The sequence below is a fragment of the Thermobia domestica genome, chromosome 13, assembly GCF_964235325.1.
Source record: "Thermobia domestica chromosome 13, izTheDome1.hap1.1, whole genome shotgun sequence".
Classification (NCBI taxonomy): Eukaryota; Metazoa; Arthropoda; class Insecta; order Zygentoma; family Lepismatidae; genus Thermobia; species Thermobia domestica.
In genome coordinates, this window is record NC_137466.1 from 137,115,812 (window position 1) to 137,139,942 (window position 24,131).

At 36.0% G+C, this 24,131-nt stretch overlaps 1 protein-coding gene and 1 pseudogene across 1 annotated transcript; both read right to left on the reverse strand.

The window, feature by feature from the left end:
* Positions 1-4,130: 4,130 nt before the first annotated feature.
* LOC145668552 (putative hydroxypyruvate isomerase pseudogene) lies at positions 4,131-7,832 on the reverse strand (annotated as a pseudogene).
* A 14,696-nt stretch (positions 7,833-22,528) lies between these two features.
* On the reverse strand, positions 22,529-23,467 carry LOC145667765 (uncharacterized). Its single transcript, XM_081735206.1, has one exon. It carries the CDS (start codon positions 23,465-23,467, stop codon positions 22,529-22,531), a length of 939 nt encoding a protein of 312 aa, XP_081591332.1.
* Between the last annotated feature and the right edge of the window lie 664 nt (positions 23,468-24,131).

The window sequence follows — 24,131 nt, forward strand, 5'->3', positions numbered from 1 at the left end:
GAGGGGAGGGGATGAGAGTACAATGCTGTGACACTTAAAATGCGTCTTGATTTGTATACTTCAACAAACTTTTCTTATTAGATTACGCAATTTCTAGTTTCTTACTCCGATTATTCAAAGTATTCAAATGTTCTCGGAGGGAGTGACCGCCCCTCCCTTTAATCCGTCCGTGGTGTCATTCAGTTTGGCTTTTCGCTACTAATTCAAAGTGCTTTCCGAAACAAGTTGTCTTCTTGTGACAGCAGGGGGTGGAAGAAACAAACAAACCGTGAAAGGAAGAAAGAAGAGGTTTTGGGCTCTTCCAGTCCAGACCATTCTAACCACTGAGAAGTGAGAATCACAACGTGATTTTTCTGGTAAGAGCGTCCTTTTAAAAGCAGCTAACAAGCAAACAGATGGTCAGCCCTCTCCCCTCTGCAGCATACTTTTTATTCTCTGTTGCCAAACTTACTGAAGAATATATTGCAATTAATCTAACGCATGTAACGTAAATTGGAGACCGTGGTTGGATTTATATGGGTCTTGTGTATTTGCATTAAAAATTTCAAGTTATTACCTGCAATACTTTGTTAGAAATTACCATATTAAATTTTACATGTTATCAAATGGAGAGTTAGAAACCTAAGCGGAGATGGTAGGAGATCCCCTTAAAACACGATTCCTTTGCATTTGAAATTTCGAATACCAAGCAAGCATGCTTGATAGCGCCATCTGATGTGTCAGACACACTTCCAAGTTTCATTATTCTCCCTCAACCAGTTCTTAACGCACAAGGGTGGTGAGCTTTTGTTTCACCATGTATATTGATAGATTGTGTGATATCTCTATAGTAGATAGATTTTAAAATCTACCTAAAAAGCTTATCACAACCAAGAAAATACTTATGTGCGTCACTGGCAAGAGGGTGTAATAAAAGGGGTTGTGATATGAAATAAGTTGAGAATTACTAAACTATACTGAAATATTCTGTACACAACACAATATATACTCTGAACGAGAATAAAATAAATGAAAAGATTGGTTGCAAGGGCAAAGAAGTTATTACGTTATTACACGATTTTGAAATATGTGTAAAATCATGTTTTAAACTGTTCAAAATGTTTAAAACATGTTTTTTTGTGAGATTTTAAAATATGTTTAAAACATTTTGAACACCTTTTTCATGTTTTAAACGCATGTTTTGTTCTTTTTCAAAAAGCTGTATTTTTTCCAACCCTGCATAACCTTTATACATGATAGTCATTGTCATTTAAAAAGTTCACAAAAGGTAATTCACTTTTGAGGCTGAGTTTTCTTCGAACGATGTTTTCTGAAAACTTAATTTTGTTCGTATTTCATAAATAAATGTTTTAGTAATAACAAATAACCAGCACAATATGATTTAGTATATGAAATTAGAGCAAGAATGTCCAGTGCGGTGGTCCGTACCTTTTATCTACACACATAAAAGCGAAGTCAAATAAATGGGCTTCCTAAAACATTTTTTCCTTTTTTCTATTAATAGTTTATTGATACATTTCCTAGAACGTGTGATTCTAATTTTGCTAGGTGTCAAAACCCGTTTCAACTGTAAACAATAATAAAAATCCGACCCACTGGAAAAGCCTTTAGCTCCCTACCTGCGTAAAAATGAACATTTTTTTCTTTTTCATACAGCTGGACGAAAAGAAGAAACCTTAATATTATTTTATCACAAGTCTTCATTTGTTTAATATCCTGAATTTGTAACAAAAATCCACAACAATTTTGATACAGAGTGACTGAAACTCGAAGTCCTATGAGGAATTTTGATATGTCCAGATTTCAAATTTTTTTTTTTTTTTTTTTTAAGTATATTGTTGATTTTAGTGAACATGTAGAGGATACCTCGTATTAAACCTACAATGTCAAAGGGGAAGAAAAAAACATGTCCAAGGAAATGTGTTTCTTATGCTATAAGCTCAACTAGCCATGTGAAAATACCATGCTTTAAGTAGTTCTCACTTATTACATGTACTAACGTAAGTTCTTATATAGTCATTATTTACATTTGCACTATTTTTGTGTTGCTCCAACATTATTATCTACTACATTCGGGACCAGTTGATTTGGCTGGCGGGTGAAGTTTTAATGCGAAGTAGCAAGCCCGTCCTCTAATTTCTCACTGGCACCAATAGCAATCATTCTTCAACAGGTGATCATAGAGTGCATACTTCAAAATTAATTAATTTATTCCTGCAACTAAACGCGGAATATTAGGATTTTTTTAATGTGCAAGCACCAAATGTTAAACAAACAGAATCTTAAGATTGTCTATAGAATGTATAATTATTTTAAAAACTAGGTCAAGTAGAAGGTTGTTGATTACCAGCATAGCGCTCACTGCGTTGCCACATTTCAGAGGAGAACTGTAGCTGCCTGTGGTGTAAGTCATCAACCCCTTGGCTTCGACTCTGCCTATCTGTATCTTTTAAAGATACGATAGGAATAAAACAATTTACGAGCACACAAGATATAGGGCCTTATACAGAGTCATTTTGACGTATGATTAGCGTCATACTAAAGACCTGACTACTGTAGGAAACATATATTAGTCGAACTCTTTAGTATGGCACTAATCACGCGCCAGAACTACTCTCCATAAGGCCCATAAATTTTAGGCCTTCGCTGGTCCAGTGGTTAACTTGCACACCTTTGGCGCACGAGGTCCACGGTGGGAACGAATGAAAATGTTGAACACATTACGATGGTTCGGTCTCCACCTTAAAATGTAGGTTCACTTCTCATGTAGCCTTCGTGCTGGAAAGATATGCTAAGCATGAATAAGTAAATAAACATTTCATTTCTATCTCATTTTTATTTCATTTCGAAATCATTGTAATTGATGCGAATGTTAGCGAAACTTCTACCATTCGACTTGACTGACAATTGTATATTTGTCTATCTGTCCGTTCATCTAATTGACGATAACTCTCACAAAATTTAACTGATTTTGGTGAGTACCTTTCTTCAAAATGCAAAAATAACCCTATTGTTTGGAGTTGCAATCCATGAAGAATAAGGGAGTGAAATCACCCCCATGCAAGTGTGAACATTTGCATAAAAAACAATTTTGCGCTGTGAACATGTGTGAGACCTCTGGCAACATGCTATCAGGCTTTCAATCATTTCCATCGTCCATGCAATATTTTGTGTTACTTTATGTATCTCGTCCTTAAGTTTCATCAGTGTATATTTTATCACACCTCATTTAGACACTGATCTGGCATTCATATTTTTATATCTTAGGATTTAGCTAATTCTTTTCTCTTATTATTTTCACGTTTTCTTGCCTTATTTCATTACCACAATATATTGTCACATTTCGCCTCTCTTCTTTCAGTTATTGAAATCTGTGAAATACACTTAAACCTTGTTACAGTATTTAAATACATATTGTGAAAGAAGCCAGCAACATCAGCGATGAGTCTTAATAATCTACAGACCATAATCTTACAACTTAACAATGTTGACTACTTACGCCGCGCCGTCTTTAATCTTCACCTAAATGATTTTTCATTGTTTTCTTTCAAATGAAGTAGAATTTGATGGTGTAATTTTACTGATTTCTTCTTCAAACCTAGTTAAGCGCCTCTTTTGTTTCCGCAAATGAATGTGTTATACATAAATTTAATATTACTTATAATTACATTTGATTAATAAACATTTTAATTATCCTCTACCTCAAAATTTTAATGTCACGAAGTAAGTGAATTTAGATAGATTTGAAGAAGAGATAAGTAAAATCGAACCATTAAAATTCCAGCTTATTCCAGAGAAAACAGAAAGGCAATCTTCCTTATAAAGCAATGGGCTAAAAAGCGAAGATGGTGCAGGTATTCAGCAGCGTTAACATTAGGTAGATATTCAAATCAGTACGTACGCAAAGGTCGTTTCCGAGTTTTCATCCTCCCTTGAAATATATATATGGTGTCCTACATATTGCTCCCACAGACTAAAGAGCATTATTTTGCAAGTCAAAATAAAGCGAAATATACATATTATTACGGAAACCTAAAGGATTTGATCGAAATTTTTATAATTTCGAAAATTAGATTCCAATATTGTTTTAGTGCATAAAAATGTAGTTACCTTAAAGAAAAAAAAACGAGTAACACAAATAAGTTATTATTGGTATAGTAACATAACTTGGAGAAGGACACCAGAAATTTAAAAAGAAAAAAAAAGAATTATATAACAAAAACAGTTTTGTGAAAAAAATGTAAAAGCAAGTGTTTTCCCGCATACGTCACTAAAACTATTTTATATAGTCTAAAATACACTGGTTTTAAAGAACATGAGGAAAAATAACAAATGAGGCGCATATAAAAACTCCTGGTTTCTAAACCAGAGGATTTAGTTATTTAGTTGTATTGATGCGGTTTTTTTAATTACGTTTAATTGGTTAAAGTTTCGTTTTGATTTGTTTTGTATTGTTAAGTTGGACAGTATTGAGCAGGTGGTGCAGTTGTAATTGACCACCGTAATAACGCAAATATATTGTTGTTATTTTTAACTAACATTAATGGACCAAAAATGTAAATTGTATAAATCTATTGCATGTTTTTTTATACTTTGATGCATAATTATGGAAGGCAATACATATCAATCAAATCCTCATAACCGAAGGTTATGATAAACCCGAAACTATTATTATAATTATTACAATTGTTGCAATTATAATAATTATTACATTTAATTCTATAAGTTGCTTGGAAGAGAAGCTATTTTTATAAAGCATTTTTAATATCTGTTTGTAAGAATATTGCTTATAAATTCACTATATAATTTGCCAAGGCATTGTATCTCAATGTAACATATTATTTATGCATCTTACGCAGCATATTTAGATTTTTTAATACATGAGCATCTAATTCTCGCTGTGGATGACCCATATGCCTATTAATAATTGTATTTGTATTAGAATAGCCCTGTAAGGTGCTCATCCACTTTGTATTATTATTATTACAATAAAATAAAATAGCCTAGGTTAATTACTGTTTAGTTATTGTGTTTAATCAAAAGGTTACTCCTGTTCTCCCGCAATAGCTTAAGCGATAATTGCTAAAATCATAACCATTTACTACTGTACTTACAAGGTAATCAACAAATGTAGTAAATATGCTATTAGCTATTATATTAACTTATAATTTAACAAATTTATCATCACAATACCGTGATATTTTACCACATTACACGTGATATGGCTCCCATCGATTCTTTCCAGATGACAATTAAAGTAGATAAATGTTGACACTAGCATCACTAATTAGCGTAACAACCAATGTAATGGTTGGTGGATTCATAGAATAATGATAATGGTACGCAACGTAGCCACATAGTGAAATTTTGATTCCCCACAGCGACTGAAGGAGGTCACGGAGGATATGACATTATATAGCATTGAACCGAAGAATAGCGCTCTGTTGTCTGTGGGCGCCATTTTCAGAACACCTGTATATACGTATGGCCCAAAAGTAGGTATACACCCCTGCATTGATCAAATATAACGTTCTAGTTTATGGATTTATTTGTTTCGACTTTTCCGGGCTTAAGTTGTAAGTTAAAAAAAAAAAAATAAAAAAAGTTGAGAGCAAATAGTAAAGAAACTAGGTCGACCTATTTGATAACAATAAGAAATGATATAAAATACAGTGAGCTTGATCGGTACGGAGTGTATACAGTTCTGGGCCACCTTGTATATAAATACTTCCAATATTAAGAACTATAAACACAAATATCCTGAATTATATTAACTTGAAAGTTTGAATCTCTTCTTCTTCCTTCCCTTCCTTTCCTTAATGAAATTCTGCATATGCTACTTACTGGTTAACAAATAAGCACAAACATTGATGATCAAAGAGTTTCGAGCCTTTGGAAACAAATACTGTAACAAAAAGAAATATTCTCTTGAAATGATTCCAACGCTTTCCATCCCGGTTTGACAAGTTCTGTATTTATAAATTTTATTACAGGAAATGATCCATCAAAATTCACGAGATCGTCCCGAAGATGGGTTTCTTTATATACTATTGCTACAATTTTTAAGTTTTCAAATTGTTTTTTTTTTTTTTTTTTTTTTTCAATCTTTGGCACAAATCTTTATTTTGTAAGATTATTTGCAGATAAATGTGTTGTTGTTTGAAACTTGAACTTTTTCCACAGTTCAACACGTCAGTTTGAAGCTTGATTTTTTTTTTAATTCATCTCATTCATTTTCCAAATACTGATTACCATTGTTTTTCCCCCACGCCCTTCAATTCTAAAGAGCAAGAGGATATGCTATGGGGAATATGAGGATGACTGCCGCCAACTTGAATCCATCTTTACATGGAAAGCTATAAGAATGAAGTGACAATAGGTATAGTAAAACTATCAGGATCGATTCAACATGGAGGTCGTCACTGTCCCAAAATTAAATTTCTTCAAGCCCTATTTTAAACTTAGAGTGTTTGGTTTGCTACCTTGAACGTCATTTAACTTTCATTCGAGTGTTTCCATCCTCTTATGTTTTAAAATTTGGTCTCAAAAACTAATGTAGTACTTAACGCACTTGATCACATTTTACAATGAAGAAATATCCCATAAACACATTCAGCCTCCTTCTAATATAAATTTGTAAACGTAATTATTCAACTTTGGAGTTTCCGAAATGATTTTGGGACAACATTTTTGTGAATAGTAATTAAGTTTGTCCTTCATACACAAGATGAACAGACACATATACTCAAGCACACAACAAAACACTCATGTTTACTATCCCATCATTGTAACAAATGGATACCAGAATTAAACCGGATTATGATGAAAATGTTCACAATTAAAGTTAATTTAAATATTTCACTTTATTTTTTCACACCACTAGCAATTTATGCATTTTGTCAACATCATCACCCAAATCAAAAGTCATTCAAACACTCATCTGTTTATAATTGAAACCCGTATTCTTGAATCCACTTCAACCCTTCAGTTGTTTTCTGAGCAGGCTTGTATTCGAGACCAATCCATCCGTCATAATTTAAATTCTTCAGTAAAGAAAATACATACGGATAGTTAATTTCCCCTTGTGTATCAGGTTCATATCTATCGGGAACCTGGGCAATTTGAATATGACCAACATACGGAAGATATTTTTTGATATTATGTGTTAAATTCCCACTAATGTGTTGTAAATGGAACATATCCAACTGCAGTTTCAAATTAGGACTATTGATAGATTTCACCACTTGTAAACCGGTTTCAAAACTATTCATAAAATAATTTGGAACAGTGATATTGTTAATTGGTTCTATTAAACCAAGTATGTCCTCTTTTTCTAATACACTAGTAGCTTGTTTGAGGTTTTTCATGTAAGTTTGCATATGAATGTCTTTTGGATTTTCCACTTTTCCCGACGTAATGTGAATTCGTTTACACTTAAGAGCTTTAGCATACGTCACAGCTTGTTGGAAAGTTTCATTAAACTCACTTTCTCTACCTGGAATAGCTGCCATTCCATTTTCACCCTTCTTCAGGTCACCTGGTGGAACATTTATAAGAATTTGTTCAACCCCAGCTTTGTCTTTTGCAGCTACCACTTCTTCGATAGAAACTTCGTACGGTCGTGCACATTCCACTGCACGGAATCCTGCTGCCTTGGCTAACCCATACCGCTCTACAAGGTATGGCGTTTCTTGAAACATAAAAGAAAGATTTGCACAAAACTTTAGAGACATTTTCTGCACTTTTCTTCTTGTTCTAACGAGAGTAAAATCTAATAACTCACAACACAATAATAATAGCAATAAGAAAGTTAACTACAGGCTTACGTAACAACTACTGGCAAGCAAACAAACTTGATATCGCTATTTTCAGTGTTTCATTTGATAAGATTAACGCATTATCAGTAACAACTTATCAATACACGTATTTATTCTGTAATTCACGGTTTCTCTATCTTATATTTTATTCAATATTAAGTAAAATGTGTATTTTCTATATAATTAAAACATGGTTTATTTGCTTATGATGCATGTGGTTAGGGTCGTCCTGTTGATTTGCGGAGCCTGGAGTGAAAGTACATAAATTGCGAGGTCAATGACGTAGGGAGAATTCTATATCCCAGCAGAGACAAGAATAAAATATTTTGCACCAACTTTGACTTCTTTGTATCAATTATAATGATTAGGCATCAGTAGTGATGAGCAAATGCAAGACCAAGATCAAGACCCGAGTGGTCTTCGTCTTGGTATTTTACATCTGGTGTTGGTCTTGGTATTGATATTGTACATCTGGTCTTGGTATTGGTCTTGGTATTGTACAATCCGCGGCAAAAAACCTGCAACATGAGCATATAAGTTTATTGTGAAATGACGAAGTCTTTTGCTTCAAAATAAGTGTGCACGGGAGGAGGCCGAGGTTTATCCTGGCATGATTCGTTCCACTTAGACGTTATGTTCATTCCCTGTGCTGTTAGGCGTAGTTTCGCAATAAACTTACATTCTCATGTTGCAGGTTTTTTGCCGCGGATTGTACATCTGGTCTTGGTCTTGGTCTTGCACACCCAGTCTTGGTCTTGGTCTTGGTCTTGCTTGCAAGAGTGTTGTGAGTCTTGCTTTTTTTTAAAAAAAAAAAAATATCTTTCTTAAAGAAATCTTATTTCAACAAGCCCTTCTCAGTAAAACAATGTATTGCAAAACAATGGTTTGTTGATTGTTCTCCTCTAATCTTTTGAGGAATGTTAAAAAGTACAGCGGTTCAGCGGTTCATCATTCAGGAAAAGAAAGCCTATGATTCAAAATGTAAATAAAGAATGAAACATTAATATATTGCTTCTCAGGACATTTCGCAGGACATTTAAAAAAAAGAATATTTCTCGATTTTCCAGGCATCTTCGCAACAAGCAGGACGGGTCTTTGAAAAACAGTACTGTACTGCGAAAATAGTACGTCTGGTCACCCTACCTCTGTGAGGCATTGATTTGCAGTTTCAATAGATTCCCTTGTATTGCCTATAATTATGTTTGTTATTAAATTACCTAAAGTCTTTTGATATTCCTCCCAATTAGCTTTGTGGTACACATGAATAAACTTATTGTTTCTATATTCTGTGTGTTTTGCATCACTCGTGAAGGAAACTATAGCATGATCGTATCTAAAGTCAAAATCTGGAATTTGGCATTTGGTGACGGATTGCATATTTGGTAATGCAGGTATTTTATCTGGTTTTCATTGGGTCCGCGGGCTCTACTAGTAGGACCATGAATTTTTACAGTGAGCCATGCGCTCATGGCCAGATATTCAATTATTATTTTGCCATTTGGATTGGTGAACTGGGTCATCCAGGAGTTGATATTGGCTATTGACGTCTGTGGCAGTGATAATTCTTTTAAATTTTGATAAGCAATTCAGTGAAGGATACGAGTACTCAACATTCAGATGAGGAGAGCTATGGAAGGTAGCAAGATAGAAAAGATTATCAAAATGAATGCATTTAAGTATGTGGGTTTGAAAATTGTTTTGAAGTTCAGCAGGTAGAGGGTATTCAGTAAAGTTAATGCCTTGTTTATTTAAGATCGCCGTACCTCCACCGGCTTTGGTTACATTTTTCCTAATGTTGCGTACTGTTGTATATCTAAGTATGTATAGAGAATGTTTGGGTATTAGCATAGTCTTATTTAGTAATATTATTTGTATTCATGGTCCTTAATGTTGGTTTTTAGCTCTTCAATTTTTTTGTCTAACTCCCTCTATGTTGAAGAAAATCATACGTAGTTTGCCGCAGATTTTCCCTTTTTTATTGTTTATCTTCTTCTGATGATGATGCTCCTAGATATCTCTCGTTGTGGTGTTGTGGGTTTTCTTTCTTTTACCTTGTGAAATGTTGTTTTCCTATGTAGAGAATGCCTTCACTAGATTTCATAATATTTATTGTTTCGTTAAAGATGTCGTCTGTGGTGCTGCGTAAAATAGTTATCAGATCTTGGTGGCCATCATGGGCGGAGTTATGGGGTGGCATGAGAGGGATTGCTCCCCCCAACTTTTTGACAGCTTCACCATCTTTATTCCTGACTTCATGAACATCTGTATTCCTGAAATGAAAAGTCCGAGACTGACCAAAAGGCCTGCTCCCCTCCAGCAGAAAATTTCTAACACCGCTTTTGGTGACCATCCATGTGTAATAGAGTGAGAGTGCTGCCTACCCAGGTTAGAATATTATCTTGTAAATTTTGTCATTTCATTCTGACCGGTTAACTTCTTCAGTAAGCTGGTTGATTTTGTGTGAATCCCATATCCTTAGGTTCATTACTGTTGAGATTATTCTCTTCTTTTTATCTTATATGGGTCTCTTTTAATTCTCTACAGTTAGTTGGATAAGTATTTTCATTACATGATTGTTTGCATTTTGGAATAGTCTTTCCTGATATCGACTACTTCCAGTTCACTGCCCATTTACTTTGCATGTGGTGCAGAACAGTTTAGACACTTGTTTCTGACAGGTGTTAGGTAAGTGTTGCTGTCCGCACTGATAGTAACTAATCCTGTTTATACAGTTACAGGAGTTCTGGCCATTTTACAGTATATAGAAAGTAAATGCTGAATTTCTTTAAAATATAGTTGAAGAGATGCATGCAGTCAATCAAATTCTAGATAATTTGCATTGTTAACTTTAGACGCAAAATATAATGACAACTAGAATATTATCGATTATGCAATATGCATGGCTTAATTAATCTCATGCAAATCATATCCGACAGTGATAATATTAAAAGTTGTGAAAATACGATCAAGGGTTAATTACTTCTTTCAACAATTACATACATGGTTCTAAGTTTTTAATCACTTTTTGTCGACACGTGTAGTAAGAAAGGCCTTCACTTCTATTTTTCAATTTTATAAACAATAGCTTGTTCTTCGTACCCTTTACCAGAAAAAAAAACTTGGGGAAATTATTTATTCTTATTACATAATAATATTCCACGACTTAACGTTGCCTATTACGACAAAACTTCCACAAATCATAAAACTAATTATGCAGTTTTATGTTTACTAAGCGTTTGTTTTTCTTAACTGCCTTTACTTCACATGAAAACAAAATGGAATATTTAAATATGCTTTGAATATTCATAGCAGAAACCACTTTTATGAATTATTCCTCTGGGTTTTGATTCTATTCCACTATAGTGAAACCAGTGGTGTTATTCTAATTTTTTTAAACAACTAGTCCTATATAATATCGAGAGGGAAGAGAGATTAATAGATGGATACAAGTAAAATCTTTCAAGTTTTACGTCCCACGATTATGGCAGCTAGGCTAAAAGAGACGGTGATGATGAGAAATGAATGAAATGAAAGAAAATAGGAGGAAACGGGAGAACCTCGAGGAAACCCACGGTGCACACGGTGTTTATCCACTACAAAGTTCACTTGGCGCGAACTGGGATTGAACCAAGAACCACATGCATCAGAAGTAAACATTCAACTACTGAGCCACCGCGATAGCAGATGGATAGATACGTAGATAAATATAACCCTCTTAGAAAACAAACCATACAAGGTAAACAAAAGCAAAATTTTTACTAGATACCAAAAGTGACATATAGAGACCTACACAGCAAGATGGTATGACAAATTAGGTATCACTGCGAATATCTTGGAAACGAATTATCCAAGATAAATGGTTGTCAAAAGATATTGGAAAGACCTTAATCCAGCAATGGATCGACGATTGTTGACAATGTTATGTATTCGTTTCAGATATAATAATTCTCAGCACTACACTCATGTGATCCCAGTTCTCATTCTTGATATCTGAGCATTTGAGATTAAGAAATGAAAGCTTGTACCTTGTTCTGAGAGATAATATATTTAACCCTTTAGCTGTAAGAATTTCCAAAAACAAAGATAGTTAAACTAAAATATACGACTCCTGGGTATAAATTAGTGCTGTTGAATTTTTGTGACATTTGCGGTTTTCGGTTTTTGAGAAAACCGGTTTTCTGAAAACCGAAAACCGCAAAAGCGGTTTTCAAAACCGAAACCGCAAATGCGGTTTTCAAAACCGAAACCGCAAAAGCGGTCTTCAAAACCGAAACCGCAAATGCGGTTTTCAAAACCGAAACCGCAAAAGCGGTTTTCAAAACCGAAACCGCAAATGCGGTTTTCAAAACCGAAACCGCAAATGCGGTTTTCAAAGCGGAAACCAATGTTTTTAATTACACCTTTTAACAATTGTGAAAGCATCTATCGATCGAGACAATTGTATTGATTTATGTCTGTGTTTCAACTTTTTTTATTTGCTCCCGTTTCCTCCCACTTTCTTACGGTTTAGAACTCCGTAAGTACTGATGTGAACTTGTGTGTTACAAATACTGACCTGGGATCATTTGCACTTTTTTTTAGTTACTTCTTTGATGACACTTCCAAGGTACTTTTCGGTTGCAGGGAAGCAAACTGGACCCCACCTGATTTTTATATATCTTGTAAAGTAGAGCACGAGGAACACGAATCTTAAGGAATTTTGACATTCCGACTTCCCGAACTCGAGATACTAGAACTTATACAGTAGTTTTACATAGTATGTATAAAATTAACGAAGAAAGTTCTGTCGCTTTTTGACCTATCACCTTAGAACATCGATATGTCTCCTAAGACCAGGGGTGTAGCCAGCAGGTTTCTGTAGGAGGGGCCCGTCGTTTTTGAAGGGGGGCAGCTACAATCTAAAAGAAAAAATGTGTTACAGCTAGTGTTTTTGAAGCCTGAAAAAAACTGGAAAATTTTGGTTTCCTTCCGGAAAACTAAAAACACTGTTTTAGCTTATTATTATTATTATTATTATTATTATTATTATTATTATTATTATTATTATTATTATTATTATTAATAATAATAATAATAATAATAATAATAATAATAATAATAATAATAATAATAATAATTTCATAAATTATATTACAGATAGTTTGTATTATATTTAACCAAGAACTACTGCCCCCGACCAAACATTATACCTTTGTGCATAACTATTTCAATACACAGAACCGATCTATATAGGTAAACAAGAAAGTTCTATCGCTTTCTCACCCACCACCTCCGGACATTCATATGTCACCTAACACATATCTGGAAGATCAAGAATAGATCGACAACCTTCTGCAAACGTTCTGGAAGGCCATTTATCCCATCGCGGTAGAGGTTGGTGTTCCGTGAAGTGAAGAAGTTATCAAGTGCATTTTGCACCTCTAGTTGGGATTTGAGCTGGCATCCTTTAAAGTGATTGTCCAAGGAAGGGAACAGATGATAATCGGACGGTGCAATGTCCAGGGAGTATGGCGGATGCAATAGTGTTTCCTATCCAAGGCGTAAAATGGTGTCCCGGGTCATCCTAGCCACGAGGGGCTTAGCGTTGTCCTGTAACATAAGGACCCCTTTGGGATTCAGAAGTGCTGGCTCCAGAGTTTTGAGTTTCTCTTGAACACGGCTCAACTGCTGACAGTACACAGTTGGATTGATGCGATGACCAGCTGGTAGCAGTTCCCGATGCACGATGCCACGAGCAGTTCATCAACACACAGGAGGACTTTCTTCTGGTGAAGTACTGGTTTCGGCTGTCTTGGAACCGTTTATGGGATGCTAACCAATTATGACGGCGCCGTGGAACTTCGTACAGGACCCATTTCTCATCACATGACAACACCTTGTCTAGAAATGGCTCCTTCCTCAGACGAGACAGCAAAGAAACACAGGTGTCTGCTTGCGTTGCCTTTTGACCCGGAATCAAGTTATGTGGGACCCATAGACCCAACTTCTAGTGTTTCCTCAGTTGATGAAGGTGCTGCTGAATGGTTTCGCCACTCACACTGAATTGTCCCCATGCCGTAAGCGTCGGTGGACCACAAATGGGCAATTAGCGACATCACGCCAAACATTGGCGGCGCCGCAGCGACGATCCCCGGTGGCCCCTCTACCGTTTTGAAAATTATGCCACCAGCGGCAGAGATGCGACAAAACGCCAATGAACCACAAAATTACTCCCCCAAAATGTTAAATCGGCAATATGTGTGATTTAGTTACATTAAGGTGAGTCTAAAAAACACTTTTAAAAAGTACCAAAAAATTACCCCGAAGGGGACTCAAACCACCAACCTTATGATTACTAGGCAAGTGTTCTTCCTACTTCGCTACGATGGTGATTAAGGAAACGTCGCTTGTAAAGGGATAAATCGTTAAGATCTTTTTAATTTGGTCAATCACAGTGCTCCTTTAACCGTGTATATTCGACGATAACTGTTTGGAATTAGATAAAATGTGATCGCCATGTAATTTTGTAACAAAATGACGCGTGTCTATTTACTTTATTTCATAGTTCTCGCATACTCACTTTCTAATGATCGACGACAGTTGTCATCTAAATCCATACAATTATCGCACTTATCTCAAGATTTTTCACGTCATGATGTTGAGGCAGAGGTTATTCTTGACCCTCGGAGCTCACTTTAGGAACAATTCGTCAGCAAAAAATAATATATAATAATAACCGCATGCACATGACTGGCGACAGTTCGTGTTGATCCCTTCACGATTCTCCGCGAAGAATCTAAGAAGTGCGGACCAAGACGAAGTTCTCGACCCCGACGCGAGATATATGTTTCGACTCGACGAAACCCGGCCGCCAGTGAGGGCCAACTATCGCAGACCTACGCAAAAAGCGACAGAACTTTCTTGGTTAATTTTATACATAAGGCTGATTTTCTTTGAAATTGCACTTAATTTATTTTAAGATTTTCTGAAAAAAAGGTTTATTTATTATTCGTGACTAAAAAGACGTAATTATTTTATTAACAGCTATATCTCACTTCCTGTTTTACAAGAAATAGCATTTTAAAAAGCGAATGAAATCCAAACTGAAAAACTGAATAAAAACGTTGCTTTTCACCAAATTTTCCATCTGATAAAAAGTTTTCTTGAAACACTAATTACAGCATATAAATGATATAATGTACTTACGATTTAGTATAGTAACATTGTTTTATGTTGCATTGTTTTATGCGCGGTGGCTCAGGGGTCCCTGGTTCGATCCCAGCTCGCGCCGTGTGGACTTTGTGGTGGACAAACACCGTGCTCATGGGTTTTCTCGGGGTTCCGTTTCCTCCCACTTTCTTCATTCCACCATTTCATTCATTTCTCATAATCACCGTCTCCTTTGGCCTAACCGGCATAGGCGTGGGACGTTAAACTCAAAGATTTCATTTCATTTCATAAAATTTATAGTACCTTATCAAAACGTTTGTCTTCAAACTGTCAAATACAAATCGCTGTAAATTGTGTAATCTACTGTCACAAAAAGTATACCATACTATTTCCGGATCGCTATAAGGAAGAAATACCATACTATTTTGCGATCGGTATGGTAAAATACTAATTTTCCGTACTATTTTACCGTAAATTATTAATTATATGTAAACATTGTTATTTTTAAATGACTGAAGCGAAGTAATCTCACGATGATGTTTTAACATCTGGTCATTAGGGGGGCCAGGAAATCATTTGGGGAGCCTGGCACCGATGGGCCCCCCGTGGCTACACCCCTGCCTAAGACGAACCTGGAAGATCAAAAATAGTACCCATCAGTATCAACGACCTTCTGAAAAATGTTCGGGATGGGCATGGATTCCTTCGCGGTAGAACTTGGTTTGCCGTGAAGCAAAGAAGGTATCAAGTGCATTTTGCACCTTTACTACGGAGTTGAACTTTAGTTCTCTAATGTGAGTGTCCAAGAAATGGTTCAGGGATAATCGGACGGTGCACTGTCCAGGGAGTATGGCGGTTGCAATAGTGTTTCCCATTTAAGGCGTAGGATGGTGTCCTGGGTCACTCTAATCATGTGGGGCTTAGCGTTGTCCCGTAACGGGAGAACCCCTTAGCGATTGAGAAGTGCTGGCTCCAGGGTTTTGAGTTTTTCTTGAACACGGCTCAACTGCTGACAGTAGACAGTTGCATTAATGTTCTGCTCTGACCAGCCGGTAGCAGTTCCCGATGCACGATGTCGCGAGCAGTTCACCAAACACACAGCAGGACTTTCTACTGCATTACTGGTTTCAGCTTTTGGAACCAGTTCATGGGATTTTAACGAATGATGACGACGCCATGGAGCTTCTCATCACATGTCAACATCCTGTCCAGAAATGGCTTCTTCCTCAGACGAGACAGCAAAAAAACACAGGTGTTTGCACGCGTAGTCTTCTGGCCCGGAGTTAATTCATGTGGGACCAATAGACTCAAATTGTAGTGTTTCCCAAGTTGATGGAGGTGCTGCCGGATGGTTTCTCCACTCACATTGAATGTTAGCCCCAGTTCCTCACAGGTCTCTCCACTGTTCACCTCAATTGCTACCTGAAGATCTTCATTTTGTAAATGTGTTGGTCTTCCGGCACGTGGTGCGTCTTTCGTGAGTGTTTTGTCACCGTCCTTAAACTTTCTAAACCACCCTTGCACTGTCTGCGTAATCACGACACCTTCACGAAAGGCCTGAGATATCTCCCGCCCCACTGCAGTGGCGTTTGATCCAAGTTTGAACTCGTACAGCATACACACCCTTATGACGCTCTGTAGAGGTTCCATATTCACTCTGTCCTTACACAAGTTCACGTTGTAACTGAACTGCCACAAGCAGGTAGAATGTTGGATATACCCACACCAACATCTGACCTTCGCCTTTTCTCCATTCGCATTCAACTCACGGTGTAAGGATCAATTGAACACAGACCTTCACAAAAAGCGACAGAACTTTTTTTTGGTTACATTTATATATCTCACAGGACATAATATGTTTCGTATAGAGAATATATCTATATTAAACTTAGTTTTAATATCTCGAGCTCCGAAAGTCGGAATGTCAAAACTCCAGATTCGTGTTCCTCGTGATCTATAAATAGTTTACAAAATATATAAAAATCAGGTGGGGTCCACTTTGCTTCCCTGCAGCCTACTTTTCAAACGAAACTAAGTTTTCCAGAGTGTACATTTTGCTTCAAACTGAGTTCTGCCCTGGCTAACATACGTAAATTCGCTTCTATAAGTGTCGTTAAAGTTACACTTGAAATTGTCGTTCGGCATTCTTGTAGCTTATGAAGGCATGAATAATTCAAGTATGTTTGTCACAACATCTACAAATGAATATTCATTCGTATAGAACCTCCAATACATTACATTAAAAACACATGAATTACACAAAGAAAACTATTGTGCATTAGAGCAGATCTCTTATTAGCGAATGGCCCTACACCCGCGCACTGCTCAGATAGCTCACAGCCTGAGCCTGAGCGCAATTCCAAATTTAACTCAATCGCGATTAAGATTGTCAAAGGTGTAGCGGTTTACGTTGAATATACCAACACTTTATTCACTAAGTCCTCTTAGATTTTTCTCCAATCCCAAAAAGCAGGTGGTTTTTCGTGATTAAGATAGCAAGGGAAGAATATAGAACCTGACGATCGGGTGGTACCCGCAAAAATCGGGTAATATGACAACACTAAGCTAAATAGAAAATAAGGTATATCCCTATTTAAGATCACTATACCTGCAACTCATGAAATTCAATTTGAAATCTCATCCACTTAGACTGAGATCTTTTATATTATCATTACTCTTTCACTTTGTTTCTAAATAGTACTGCCACTCTTTCTTTTGTTAACAAAAAAACACCACCTCCCTTTCTTAGAAAAAAGAAAAGAAAAAAATTTAGATCGCAATTCACAATTTTATTGTTGATTTGTTGCCACTCCGATAAATGTGAATGCTGTGGTTTTGCATGTGTTGACTGGTTTCTTATCGCAAGTCCCAGACACCTGCAATAGTTCATACGTGAAGGGAACACCGATCATATTTTATTCTATATCTTTTTACTTCCCAATAACGATAGCCGTGCCTCTTTCTGAGAAACTGCAACTTATTTTTTTTTATTCTGCCAATTGTAAAAGAATACTCTTCTTTCACCTCTGCAAATTTTGAGCATTTTTTCCCTACGCCGGGGAAAATTTCCCTCCATCTGGCAACTGTGAGCCGAAGATGGGAAAGATTCTTTGCTGTTTCCTTGTCGTTACTTGATATTAGTGCTGTCGAATTTTTGTGACTTCTGCAGTTTTCGGTTTTTGAGAAAATCGGTTTTCAAAACCGAAACCGCAGATGCGGTTTTAAAAACCGAAACCGCAAAAGCGGTTTTCAAAACCGAAACCGCAAATGCGGTTTTCAAAACCGAAACCGCAAATGCGGTTTTCAGAAACCGAAACCGCAAAAGCGGTTTTCAAAACCGAAACCGCAAATGCGGTTTTCAAAACCGAAACCGCAAATGCGGTTTTTAAAACCGAAACCGCAAATGCGGTTTTCAAAACCGAAACCGCAAATGCGGTTTTCAAAACCGACATTTCGGTTTTATGAAATTTCACTTTTTTCAAAAACCGGTTTTCGGTTTTTTCAAAAACCGATTTCGACAGCACTAGTATAAATGGGTAAAATTTGATGTTATGTCTGGGTATAATAAAGGATTCTGCGAAAAAGGAATATTTTAACAATCGGTTCTAGCGATCCGGTGCGAACCGGCCGAAATAGCACCACAGTCAAACTGAACAAGCTACAAGCTCCATTGTTTCTCTACTGCTGAACTGAAATAACACTTTGCATTACATTTTACAAACAGTACATGTGTCACTATAAGGAGCATGTTTTTCATTTTGAGAAGAAGGCAAACAACAATAAATATTATCTGCTACTTAACACTGTATTATTTTTACAAGTCTTGTAAATAAATAAATAAATAAATACAGAGTGCCGTGAAGTACCTATTTCTGGGAAGGAGCGTGAATTCAAATGAAGCGTTTATAATATCGAAGAAAACACTGGAAGTCAATGAAATCACAGCAGTTCGACATGACCGCATTCCATATCCAAGCAAAGTTGTCCTCTCTCCGTGGCGCACCTGAATACACGTTGTAACATTGCTGGGGTAATTGTAGGAATCGATGCCGAAATGCTTTCACGCATTTGCGCCAAATCCTTTATCTTTAAGTGTAGATAGGTACAGCGATCTCCTTTTTATGTTAAGTGAAAAGATCAAGTTCAAGAGAAGAGTAATGTGAAATCGAGGTATTCTCCTGCAGAACAACATAATGTATCGCTTCACAAATGTGAATTGCTCACCAGGACCGTATTCTATTTGGTAATTGAATCATTTACTCTCCGGACTTAGCACCATCGAAGTTTCGTTTGTTAGCAAAATTGGAAGACGAGCTTTGCGCAAAGTATTTTTATTATGACAATAAACTGAAACTTGTTGTGAACATCTTTGATTAACAAAAATAGAGCTTTTAGAAAAACGGGGATCTTCAGTATGAAGTACAGATGGAGATAATGTGTTGCTATGTAGGTAGAGGTAGACTACATAAGAGAACTAGATACATTCATTTTAAATTCCATCTCTGTGGTACTTACAAAATTTACTAAGTGCTAAACGTTTTGAATTTCCTTCGCATCACTCATATAAGAGGCGTAAAAGTCAATCGCTTACAGAAAAGGTTCGAGCAAACCGCCTCATCAACTCAAAGAAGCTCCTTTAAAAACTAGTGCATAACATTGAATCTGGAACAATGTGTTTTTTCTCTGATGAAAAAGAAACTTTTGTCAAAACCAGTTATATCACTCCTAGAACAATAAATGGTTTGCCTTAAATGTTCATTAACTTCCCCCAAAAATGTGATAGTGTTGGGTCTTGGGCCCAGTGAGGGTGATGTGATGCCATTACATGTGCTTGAGGGACTCAAGCTAAATTCGAATAGCTTCGTGGAGTTGCTGAACTCTGTACATAAGGCTTGGGTGCAGTAGAGGTCTGCATGTGCCAGAAATTTTAGCCAGGGCCCGGTCCGGCCAGCGAATTCATAATGTGAGCCCGACCAGAGTCCGAAATATGTTTTAGCTTTTAGGCCCGAGCTCATGTGATAATCAAATCAGCCCGAAGTAAGCCCGAATTACGGAAACTTAATAATTAACTCAAGATTGTATTTTATTTACAGTAATTAAAGGTTTAATTTTGCAGTTGTGCTTGAAAAGTTCTCCAGAAAGAGCAGTCAAATAAATATCGTTGTACATTTTGTTTTACAAAGTTAGGCCCGAAAAAATCCAAGAAATATGGCTGTATATTTAAAAATTTACAGCCCGAACCTGAATTGATATACGCTTTGTTGGCTTAAGTCCGGTCCGTGGCCGGGTCGAGCTTAAGCCCGCGCTCTTGAGGGCCTCTAGGGTGCAGAGGGCGAGTGCTCGAAGACCCTACTTGAGGCAACAGTATTCAGCTCCCTGTCATGCCTCACGGAAGGCTCAAAAATGCTTGTTACAACAGTTTTACGATTTCACTACCCAACGTGTGTTAGCCAAACTCTTCTTATTAAAACCTATGGATTGAAGCAGTACAAGAACCGTAATAGATTTTTTTTTAATGTTTACAATCAAATAGAAGTGTTACGATTAAGTCTATTCCGTTCTAGAATGTAACATGTATCTCACGTATTTGTTTTATCATTGCCATTTGATCTATATAGTTAGAACAAATCGATCTTACTCCAGTTATTCATACTACATCAGCAAGACATATACGTGCTTGAATACCACTTCGCATTAAAAAAAAAAAAAAAATCTACTTCGCCTTTCAATCAGAATTAATATAATTTGACAAAGAACAAGGACATATTTATATAACCTGTTTATATGACCTCTGTTGTAGTGAAAAGAAAAACTTGTATTACATCTTTCGGTCTTATCATATTTCCACTTGGACGTAATTGTTAATTCATGCGTGGATGAAAAACCAGTTGTGTCAGTGAAAGAAGATAAAATAATGAAAAAAAAAAAAAAAAGAAGCACGCTATTACTACGTACGTAGGTCAATTTTAGAAATTTGAGTCATTTTCTTTCATATACTCACCAGCTTCTATCACAGTGATTTATCCCAAAACTCTTACTTACTTTTATGTCAATGTCCTATCCAGAGGTGAAAAGTGTCACAAAATTCTCTGTGCTTTATAAAAAAGTATATCATGTCCCGTAATGAAGGTTCTTCTTTTTTGAAATTAACATCTGCGTATGGTGTTGCTTTGAGTATATTTTCTTCCCTCATATTAAGGTTCCAAATATATATATATATATATATATATATATATATATATATATATATATATATATATATATATATATTGTGTGTGTAGCTTTCACCTATCGTGGAGTTTCCCAGTGGTGCCTTTCACCCTTGGCTATTATCTATGAGACAAAATATAAAGATGAAGAAATCCTTGGCTCTATCTCAATAGAAGAAAGAAATAGACAAGATGAGAAGTTGTTTGAATTTACTTTTTCTTAATTTGGAACTGAAACATAGCAACACTTCATGAAAGAAGGGAACAGTGTATGTACTATATTTTTGGAAAAGATATCACAGCCGATCTTAATAGAGAGATTAGAGTGAAGATGCAACGTATTCTTAGGACGCTTATTTGATGACAGAAAATCCCTCTCTCTATCTATTACCGTTTTAACTCTATAACAACCAACGTTAAAACCGAAAATGGTTTATTTATGCCACTTCTGGTTTGAAAAGAAGGTTAAGAAAGAAGATGGTAGGGTAAAGGTACCGAATATGGAATACTTTTTGTTTCTTCTTTATTTCTCAGAAACGTGTATTCCAGAATAAAAATATTATACATCATAATACTTGTGGTACCTTTGTAAAACAAAATACATGTATGAAAGTTTGTTCCACATTATTGATTTTTTACAATATTACGAAATTGAAAGAAACTCAATTTCCCATATTAGGCACACCCCGCTCCTAATATGGAACACTACCTGTTCTTAAAATGGAATACTAGAACAAAATATGCGCATCTGCCTACAATGCGATATTTGGATAATTCGAGCATGGGCAATGCATTCGAGCAATTTATTTGTTTATTTAAGAAATAAATTTATTTATTAGTTCAAGGAAAGGAGCAAAGGTAGTGTTCGAGCCTCTAACTCCGACATCACATCGGCCCTTAAGATAAGTCTACGAATTGGAAAGGTATCGGGAAAAGAACCATCCCGGCATACATCTGAAAGGACTGAGGAAAACCAGAAAAACTTCACTCAGGATGGGTGGTCTGAGCAGGGATCGTGCCCATGCTCGAATTATCCAAATGTTGCGTTGTAGGTATTATATATCTCATATTTGGTAGGTCTATAAGACAAGTACACAAAAAGTTACATAACATTAAGATAATTAAAATATAAAACAGCAGAAATACCAGAATTTTACGTAGTACAAAGATAATTATCGAACTTGACTTGACTTTGTTAAATACCTAATAACACAATTACTTTGTTCAATCTGTTTATTCTTAATCTGTACCTTTCCTTTATCCTTGGTTCATTAAATTATTCGTATTCCATAATCTACCTATCTTACTTGGATCACAATCTAAATCTTAAATCTTCTTATTAAACATTTGTAATCATAGTAATCTTGTCTGGATCATCAATCTATCTCTTTCTTCCTTTCCACAAGATAAGGTGTCTAAATGCATTAATCTAGCCAAATTGATCAACTCTTCCTGTTCTGGTTGACTGTCGTTATTATTCTGTGACGGCATTTCATCTATAGTAAGAGTTTGCTGTTTAACTTCTTGTGTCACAAAACTGTCGTACTGGCATGCTAGTGCAAAATGGTTTTTTCTTCCACATTTGAGACAAGTCTTCCCCCAAGCAGGACAAGCTCCTTTCTTATGTGTTAACCTGCAATAGTTACAACTTGACCTGGGCTTCGGAGATGCTCTAGGTGATGATGAGCTGGAACTGGATGCCCGATTATCTGTGAAGTTTGAAAAACGACTTTTCACGGTTTGAATTGAATTCACTTTATGGTCAGTACCAGGCTTGAATAACCGCAATTGCTGTTCTGTGCTTTCCATCGTTAGTGCAATTTCAGTAGCTTTATGAAAAGTCAAATCTCTGGTGTTTAATAGTTTACGCCTTATCCCTTCATCTGCCACACCAAAGACAAACTGATCTCGTAAATTCTCTTCTAAACAACATGTATATTCACAGTACGAGGATTGCTTTTTCAGGTCTAAAACGAAACTAGTTATTGATTGGTATGGTTTTTGCTTCATCGTGTGAAATTGATAACGTTCCGATATCACATTTACTTTAGTGGCATAATATCCTTTCATTGCTTCCTTGATTTCAGTGTACGATTTTTCTGCAGGTGAAACTGGCCAACAGATATTGCACAGCTGTTCATATGCTTCTGTACCCATCACTGTAAACAAAGTTGACACTTTTCTCTCCTCAGGTATTTGTCCTGCTATGCATAAATGCTCAAACCGATCTAAGTAGCATTGTAGACGATCTGTTTCAATGTTAAAGGGTGGAAAATTCGGAATTGTTGACATTCTTGGAACGTAGATTTCTTCAAAACGACTGCGCCAATGTTAGATATCCAATGTTACATAAAGTGTGTGACTATTACTGTCACGTCCAGAATAACTCTATTACTAAAAAACACAATATCGTTATTGACCTCTTTATTCTATATCTTAACTATTTCTATAATCACGAATCTTCACCTTCTCAACTGTATGTGTAGCATTTAAAAGCACTTTGTGCCACTTTTAATATCCAACAGACTTATTCATTATTAGGTCTATGTTTGTAAATTGCTGTAATAGGCTATAATATCTACTTATTTTAACTTTTGGAGTAGCTATAATATCTTTTAACTTAGAATAAGCATGTTTACTAGCTACAACCAATAATAAAAATAATAGAACGAAACATTCGAGGAATCAAACTACGTGCGACAAATAAAGTTAAAAAAAAACTATATAAAAGAAAAAGTTCAAACATACTGGTTGCAGAACAATGGCCACAAACATATTTTTCTCAACCTTTCACGGGAGACATTTCGTGGGATTATCTTTTACAAACAACATTTTAACCAATCTCCCTCCCCTACACTGAGCGACTACAATTTACCACAATGTCCGCTTTCATCATCATCGTCAACATCATTAGTAGAATCACTTAAACTGTCACTACTTTATTTCAAGTTTCTCA